Source organism: Myotis lucifugus, unplaced genomic scaffold (genome assembly GCF_000147115.1).
Source record: "Myotis lucifugus unplaced genomic scaffold, Myoluc2.0 scaffold_28, whole genome shotgun sequence".
NCBI classification, from domain to species: Eukaryota; Metazoa; Chordata; class Mammalia; order Chiroptera; family Vespertilionidae; genus Myotis; species Myotis lucifugus.
Window position 1 is genome coordinate 6,889,283 of NW_005871076.1, and position 9,191 is coordinate 6,898,473.

The 9,191-nt window shown below is 45.2% G+C and overlaps 1 protein-coding gene across 1 annotated transcript; it reads right to left on the minus strand.

Annotated features, from left to right (window-relative positions):
- Nucleotides 1–209: 209 nt before the first annotated feature.
- On the minus strand, nt 210–9,128 carry KIF20A (kinesin family member 20A). Its single transcript, XM_006086536.3, is given in 20 exon segments — nt 210–762; nt 1,164–1,301; nt 1,790–1,881; nt 2,107–2,308; nt 2,611–2,713; nt 3,093–3,232; nt 3,360–3,524; nt 3,618–3,783; nt 3,932–4,075; nt 4,294–4,362; nt 4,464–4,575; nt 4,683–4,877; nt 5,054–5,183; nt 5,270–5,457; nt 5,579–5,717; nt 6,419–6,455; nt 6,457–6,518; nt 6,615–6,704; nt 8,441–8,623; nt 9,068–9,128. Coding segments are annotated over 19 exon segments (2,655 nt in total). The 5' UTR covers nt 8,606–8,623; nt 9,068–9,128; the 3' UTR covers nt 210–444.
- Between the last annotated feature and the right edge of the window lie 63 nt (nt 9,129–9,191).

The following is a 9,191-nucleotide window of genomic DNA, read 5'->3' on the forward strand; positions in this document are numbered from 1 at the left end:
CAAAACAAGTTTACCTATTCACCTCCTAATGTGTGATACTTCATTTTATAGTAAGGAAGGTTTAGAATATCTAATGTCCCTTGAATTCATTTCTTACTAAGCTTTCTGGCGACATTCCTGTGCAGGGTTTCCATGGGCCTGAATGATGATAATTTTCAAATTTTCTTCCCTTTTTAATTTGAATGGTTTTGTTAAATTTGGAATTCAAATTAAAAAATGTGAACAATATCTTTAATATAGCTTTTTTTGTGCTGCATAGAAACCATATAAGTAAAAAGCATGAGGTTACATAGGTGACTATATTACAAAAAAAACAACTAGTGTGTGAATATTACATTTTGTATAAAGTTCCAGGTAGATGGTGAAGTTTAAAAGAGACCTATTTCTTAAGCTGAGCAGCTGACCCACCTCAGGACAAGGACTGCTCTCTTTTTCCCCACAACTTCAGTATTTTTTGCCAAATGGCCCAGATTTGAGTAAAGGGGTATGCCGTGAGCGCAGAATCCGAGCATAAGGGCTGCAGTCGGTTGAGCTTTGGCAAGTGGGTGTTCGGGGAAGTAAATTTCGAAGAAATGGTTTCTTCCCTGGGGGCTCTTGGTTTGGTTGCTGGTTTTCCTGGTTGGCACCAAGGCGCTTTTTGGTAGAAGCCTGGCCTTGGAGTTTTAGCACAGTATGATACTGCTCCGCAATGCATGCCGCCTTCTTCCGAAGGTCCATTTTTACCAACATCATGTTGTTCTGCAGCTCAGCCAGGGTCTGATCCTAAGGAAGATCAGTAAAGTCATAGAAAACATTTATATCTGGTATATGAGAGAATAAGAAGGGCAAGGTGATATATGCCATCCACTACTAATTACAACTAACTCTTTAAGGTCAGAGCTTATTGAACAATGGGTATTTTAATGTCAGAGCTTAATTGTTAGCGTTTTGTTTTAGAGGTTTCAGGCCTGTGCATAAAATAATGGTTTCTTACAATCTAAGCGTCTTGGATGAAATGTGATACTATCTACCTCTCTAGGATTGTTACAACAGAAAATGCCTATAAATTAGCACAGTACTTTATACTTAAAATCTTGACCTTTCTCTTTTGCTCCTCATTCCCTTTTTCACATAACCCTGGAGTGGGCTGATGGGAGAGAAGGGGATATTTAGGCTGTCCTAACCTGTTTGATTAAGATGTCATCACAAGTAGTCAAGGCTTGGCGAAGTTTTCCTGCCCCAGTGCTGTGGCAACAGGCTCTTTCTGCTGACTGGAGAGATTCACCAAGTTTCTGAAGCTCTGTCCGTAGCAACCTTATATTCTGAAAAAGGAGGAGTAATAAATTGTGGCCAAGTTCAACTAGGATAATGATCTGGAGGAGTCAGGTAGCCATTTGAAGAGAAGTAAAATACAAGGCAGGTCAGCTGAATAAAGTAGCCACCCTCCAGGACAGTACATAGAAAACTTCTTAGCCTTACATGAACCGGGGATATAGTACTGGAAATCACCTTAGGTAAAAGTTGTTTGTTTTTTTTAATATATATATCTCTGGCTTAGATTGATTTTTTTTTAAAAAAAAATACATTTTTATTGATTTCAGAGAGAGAGAGAAACATCAACGATGAGAGAGAATCATTGATTGGCTGCCTCCTGCACGTTCCACATTGGGGATTGAGCCCACAACCCAGACATGTGCCCTGACCGAGAATCGAACTGTGACCTCCTGGTTCATAGGTATCAGATGCTCAACAACTGAACCATGCTGGCTGGGCTTAGGTAAAAGTTTTGGTAACAGAGAAAGGTAATCACCTTCTGGCCCTCCTCTAACTTCTTGTCCACATCATTGGTGAAGGGCTTGGCTGAGGGTGGTGGTTCTAACATTTTCTGATACTTCCGCAGCTCTGAGGGAAGAAACAAACATTAATATGCAGGCTTTCTAACCTTGGACTTATCTCTGAGTTAACAACAGCTTGCAGCACATATAAAAAGGGAGCCCTTGTGCATCCTAGAGTGAAAGGTCTGGGGATGTAGCGCCAAAATAAGGAAATTATGTTGGAGCTGGCGCCAGAAGGCCTAAGTTTGGAGAATAGTTCTGCCTTGAGTCACTACCCTCTTTCCTTCCTCACCGTCAGTGGTAGAGTTCAGCTCTGCTTTGCACTGGTCCAGTTTGGCTGTAACCTCCTGGAGCTGCTGGGCGGAGTGGGAAGCAGCAGCCAGCCTTTGTGACCGCCTTACAGACAATTCAGATCCTGATTGTTGATGAGCCATTGGCTGTTGTCTGGCTTCCTGCACGCGAGCTTCTAGCTCTTCAATCTTCTCATCCCGTTCCTAAGAGGGAAGCAGAAGGCACAATTCCATCCACAGTTAAACACTGCAGAAACAGATGACTGCATAATGACCAAAATCTTCCCTTGATACATAAGCTTTTTGGTTAGCACATATACCATTTTCTGGCCAACCAGACCTTTAATCAATTTGCCAAACAGACTGGCACATACAAAGCACTAAGGTACTAGAGAAAAGTGAGTTACATATTCCCACCCCTACCAGAGTTTATAAAATCTGTTAACCTCGAGCAAGTAGTGATGGGAATCTGAGTAGCCAGTTGCGGCTAGTTCAGGGCAACTCACCTGAAGCTCCTCTTGGTAAAAACTTGTCAGTGACTCCTTGAGGATCTTTAATTTCTCTTCATATGTTTCCTCTAAGAGTTCCTTTTGGGTGTCCAAATGTTCACTGTCAGAGGAGAAAACAGAAGTGAGTGAAGATTCTGAGGAGTGAGCCTGGAGGACAGATTTTTTTTTTTTAAAACAATAATATATTTAATTATACAGGAACTCAGTGGGCCTCTTTCCCCCTCCCCATGTGGGAGTCTGTGCTGTGAGATTCTTTCCCCTTCCCCAAGTGGGAGTCTGAACTTGTTCTTCAATAAGTTCCCACCTTTGCTATTAAAAAAACTATAAAACTAAAATGAATTTAACATTCATTAAGTTTATGACCAGTTTGAAGAATTTTAATGGATGGAGGACAGATCTTGATGCACAACTCCATCCTAGTCCCTACTTCCCACCCTCTGGTCCAGGTGACAGATGAAGAGGGGCCACTCAGCTGGTACCTGCACCACTGTTCACGCTGTTGCATCTGCTTCACCATCTCATTGCAAATTTCATCACGGAGCTGCATCTCCAGCTGCAACTTTTCCTGCCGTTCTTTCAAAAGCAGTGCTTTCATGGCTTCCACCACCTGTAGGAGATCCTAGAAGGGACACAAGTCAGAAGTAATCAGACGGCCAAGCCCCTAAGAGGCACAGGCCCACCTGGAAGGCAGCATGGAAAATGTGCAGCCATCAAGCTGCTGCAACAAAATTTTCTTGTATTCTCACCTCCTTGCTATACATGGAGATATCAGCTTCATTTTCAATGTCATCATCAAGGCCTGGGTCTGTCTTAGTTCCTATCTCTAAGCTGGGAGATGCCTGCAGACTGTGTTCCTTGATGAATGAATGTAGCGATGGGAATCCCAGTTGTACAGGTGGAGCATGCACAAGCTAGCAGGGGGAAGATATCTCAATTGAATCTGGGACTAGTCCCTAGTAGCTTTCTTAAATAAAGGTACCATTCCAAAGGTACCAACTTCTCACCTGGCTGGCAATGGCTGAAAATTTGGCCACGTGAAGGGTCTCATCATAAGTAGACGCACAGGGATTCACATTGACAATCATGCAGGAGCGGCCTCGGCCTGTGAAGAAGCCTTGAAACACTCGAGTCAACTTGCTGTCGCGGAAGGGAATCAGGTTCTGCTTTGACCTGGCAGGGAATCAGAAGAGTAGAGCTGTAAGCAGAACTCCAGCCCTTGGGGTATTCTAGCACCATCCCTAGTGGTGACCAGGAAGTTTCTTAGTAAATTGCAGAGCTCCAGACCATCCAAGCCCATGGATTGCAGTCAAAATCTCACCTGTTCTGCTGGTTTTGGCGCAGGGCAGTAATACAGCGGCCCAGGGTGTGCAGAGAAGTGTTAATGTTTCCTGCTTCCTTTAGCCGCTCACCACTCTTCTGATCTTTGCAGCGTTCTGAGCCAGCCAGATCACAGAGTGACAACCTTGAAAGGAGGACAGGATCTGACATAAGGACCTACATGTTATGAACCTTCCAGCCCTTCCTATACTCATGAGGAGGGGAAGACCCACCAAGAATCTCTCTACCTAAGGAAGGCGAACAAGAATCTATCAGAAGTAATTCTTCTGAGCACCTCCCTTGCCTCCTCCCCCACTACCATGTATGGCCAAGAAGTCCAAATTTCTAAATGGAAAATCTTACTCGCTGATCTTGGGGACTATATCCCCTTCCCCTTGAAGGTGCAGGATCCGAATGGAGAAGATGCTGTGACTAGAAGTTAAGAAAAAGAAAAAGGTCATTACACATCTTCCATGACTAACTGGAGGATTAATATTTCCTAGAACAAAGGCTGGCTCGCACAACCGACTAACCTGCGGCTGGAGTTCTGGTTCAGGTGTGTGCTGGCAAAGCTCTGGTTTTTACGACCCACTTTGAGGAGTTTCAAGGCCTCCTCAGCATCCTGAACATGAATCCAATTGAGATCTGAGGGCAAGAGAAGGGCATACATAAGATGGGAGTACCTAACTTTTTTCTTAGTCTCTGTCCAAGTCCTGTCCAGGGTTCATGTCAGCCTCCCTGCTTTCCCATACCTTTCACGTAGGGATTGCCATTCTGATCCTCATATAGCCGCAGAATCTGCCTCTTGCGCTGTTGGTTAGGTGGTTCTAACAGATCATAAATCAGTTCATTGTAGATCTCAAAGAAGGAGATCCAGATGGAGAAGCGAATGTCTGCAGGTACACTTACGGGGGCACTGTCTGGCTGTGCCCATCGGTTACTTGTTTCTGGGGAAGAAGCAAATGTACATCAACCCCAGAGTAGTCCACCTCCCCTTTGGCTTGCAGGGTCCTCAGAAGGCAGAGCTCAGGTTGCAACCTCTGGTCTATACTCCTGGCAGTTGTTGAGAGCAGGGAGTGGGTTCTTACTGTGACTTGGCACTGAGCCCAGTCATGTTACTTACCATCTAGCTGGCTACTGCTAGTAAACTGACTGGTGGAGGAGAGCCCAGCAATGCCACTGTCAAAGCTGGTGCTGGTTCCTATCCGATTTTCAATGTAGACACTCTTCTTCAAGGAGGTAGACAGTTCCTCCTGGAGGGCCCCAGGGAGAAAATAAGTATAAAACTTTCCAGAGATTTGTCCCCTTATCCCCACCTCTGTAGACACTAACACTTCACCTCTTGGAAGCCTCCATTTAGCAGGGCCAGTTTCTTCATTTCCTCCTGTCGGATCTGCTTGCTGTCAAGCCAGATTACCTCATTACAGAGCAACGGCTTCAGATCAGGTGTGGGATGAAGTTGGCCTTGGAGACTATTGAAGATCAGAGCCAGGGACCGGGGCAGGATCCCTCCGTCTTTGATGGTACCTAGAGGAATGTAAAAGATGGGTATCTGAGGCAAGTGCCTTTCTCCTCCAATGGACAGCACCCAAAGGCAATGACAATACCATTACAGGCAATCAGCAATCCTGTGAGGCCTACTACTCACCTTGAATCGTGTGGGTTTTTCCTGAGTTGGTGACTCCATATGCATAGATAAGCCAGTTCTGTCCTTTGAGTACGTCTTTTACCATCTCCTTCACAGTCAGGTTGAAGAAGGATGCTTGTCCTACTTCTGGCCCAAAGATCTAGAGACAGACCCCGGTTTCTTGGAGACCTTTCATCTCCCATTTGCCTCCGGTGCAGAGCTAGCAGATGCATCTCTTCCTGGGTGGTTGGCCCTGGACAATGCTCCAGCCACTTCTTCCTGCAGTGCTGCCAGCTGCTTCCTAAACACTGAGGACTCAACTACTCTCTGCCAGTCCATCTTTCATCCAGATTAACAAATACCTAAGGTATGCTATCCACTAAGTCCGATGCTGCATACACAATGGGGCAACATAATGGTCACAAGCATCTGTACTATCCTCAGATGGAACCTGTAGCAGATTCAAGTCCTAACTCTACCACTGACTAGCTTCAGCAACATTACCTTCACTGAGCCACAGTATCCTTGTCAGGAAAATAGGGACAATATGGTAATTATAAGAGTTGTTGGGAATTAATGCACATAAAGTACTTGATACATTGGCTAGCTCATAACAAGGGTGCCTAAAATTGTAGACATGCCTAGACAGGGTAGGGCAAAAAGAGGTTTACAGTTCATGTGGAAAATAATACAATAATTAATAATACAAGAATAAACTCTGTATTTCACACACAACTATAAAAGTACTTCCCCCCATCCTCTATAAGAAGTTCACAAGCAAGTAAAAAGCTTTCCCACTAAAGAGGGAATAAGGTTGCCCCTACATGTTGGTCCCTTGTTCACAGACCAGTACCTTCATACCTTGGAAAAGGTGAACCTGTGGGTGGCTTGGCCAATGGGCAAAGGAGTCTTTGGGTGCCTGTAGAACAAGGGTCTCCACATTCTCAATATGGACACAATCCTAAGAAAGGGGAAACACAGTTGACACAGAAGGAAGCATTCCTGAGAACCTCTTCTGTATCATTCCACCTTGAATCCTCCCTCCTCAGAAACTCACCTGATCCTCCTGCCGTTCCAGCTCTGAAGGTAACAAGGGCCTGACCCTCAGATATACTTTCACCTTCTCTGTACTATCCTCAGATGGAACCTGTGGCAGAATTCCAGGCCAGAACTACAGATTAATCTCAGCAATTATCTCTAAGCAGATGGACAAGCATAGCACAGTTCCTGAAAATAATGCTAACACTACCCTCGTTCCACCTCAAGTGTCTCTCTGTAGCTATAGCTACTCTTTGGTTCCATAATCATTCCAACCTACATAGATTTCTTTAGTACTTTGTCCCTTTCCTACTGTCTCTTCAGTATCCTGTAATCCTGGGTTACCACACTTAGAGTTAGAACTGGTTGACTGGCATGATATTATAGTAAAGCACAGTAGGTAAGCACCTTGGAGGCAGACACACCCAAATTTGAGTCCCAATTCCTTCATTTAGTAACTATAAGACCTTGAACAAGTTCTTTAAATTCTCTTTGCCTCACTTTCCTCATATAGAATGGGGTTAACCATATAGTAACCACCTCATTCTTTCAACAGATATTTAAGAGATCTGCCTACTATGGCCCAGGAACTCTAAGAGGCATTATTGAGGCTCCTGGTCTGATAAACCTTTCTCTAAAAAGAGACTTATGGCCCTGACCGGTTTGGCTCAGTGGATAGAGCGTCACCCTGCGGACTGAAAGGTCCCAGGTTCAATTCCGGCCAAGGACATGTGCCTTGGTTGCAGGCACATCCCCAGTAGGAGGTGTGCAAGAGGCAGCTGATCGATGTTTCTCTCTCATGGATGTTTCTAACTCTCTATCCCTCTCCCTTCCTCTCTGTAAAAAAATCAATAAAATATATTTTTAAAATAAAAAAAATAAAAATAAAAAGAGACTTATGAGTAGAGTTGTTCTTAACCAGTGCCATTTCCCTCCCAAAGAACATTTAGCAGTATCAGGACAGGTTTCTAGGTTGTCACAAGTGGGAAGGTACTACTAACATTTAATGGGTAGAGGCCAGGAATGCTGCTAAGCACCTTGCAATGCACAGGACAGACCCATACAACAAAAAATTACCAGGTCCCAAATGTCAATGAGAACCCACCAGCTGCCATAGAAGCAGGGCCTTCCACCCACCTCGCAGGTTTCTGGAGGTAAACCTGAAGGCCTTGTAGGGCCCCAGGAGTAGAGAGAAGGGAGTCAAGGGCAGGCCTGATGCCCAGCCTGAACTCCTCCGGAGGAAGGGTGAGGGCTGAGACAAGTCCTGGCAATATTCTGCTATTCTGCTTCCCCTCAGGAGACCTAAATCAAAGTTCTGCATCAAACTTCAAGGCTTTGTGACATTCTGACAAATCAGGGACTACGTGTTAAGAACCAGCCTGCCCCCAATTTGGGTGTATGTTTTGTACATAAATATAGGTCGTTATATATATGGCTACCAAAACCAACCAAACAAAAAATGTCAATGAGAAACCCCAGCCAAGCACAAAGGCTTCATAAATGGAAGCTGTGGTTGGCATTAAGACCTGAATGTACATTCCACCTATTTAATGGCAGTATGACTGTGCAAATTCTTCAAGGGCTCTGGGCCTCATGGTGGAGAGATAACTATTATCCTTCCCTCAAGGATTAACTGATAGTGTGCACTTGAGGGTATATCATTAATGCAATGCAAACAATAGTTCTTATGGACACAAACTCTACATTTTTTTACTTGTCATGCTCTTAATTTTGAATTGAACTCTCAGACCCTGAGGAAATGCTGGTCTTTGACCTAATACTAACTACTCAGTAGAGTAGGCTGAGGTATCACTTTCTGCTCCTACCACTCTCCAACTCCTTTACCTGCTGCTTGTCCTCCAGGGAGGTGGAGATGATAGAGCAGTCTGACAGCAGGTCCTTGCGAACCACAGACCTCAAGTCTGCAACTGTGGACTCAAACATGGGGGACACTACGACATCTTCATCCGAGAGCAAGCCGGCTGGCGGAGAAAGGATCCCTCGGGACATAGCTGGGGCAACTTAGGTCTAAAAAGAGACAAAAGTGAGGACCTTAAGGACAGAAAGGGCTGCAAATTCTAGGTAAAAAACAATTCCCTTACCCCAGGACACCTCGGCATCGCCGCCTGAATTTCTACTCTTTTCCCTTCCACTATCAGCAGAGGGGAAGGGGATGATAGGAGTTAATCATTTAATCCAGTTTAAGGCAGCATTTCTGACCACGTACTGGAATGAACAGATATCTGGCTGAAAAACCATAAGATCACGCTCCAAGTAAGGTGCCTCGCCCACGGGTGATGTGGAGGTGGCGACAGTAGCCCTAGGCACCTTCTCCAACCTCGCCCCCAGGCCCACAGTGAGGACAGAGGTATTGAGAAAAAAGCGATGGCAGCAGGGTCGCTTTCTGACAGCCTGTCCGGCGAGAGAAAGAGCTGGTACCCCAGCTGGGCTCCAGCACAACCGCATACTCACCCGAAGACGCGACACCTGTTCCCGGTCTGGTACCGGCCCACTCACACCCCGCAGCCGAACCCGGGCTCTGGCCTTTATAGAACAAAACTCCGCCCACGAGGTGCACCTTTGTTACTGATACAAT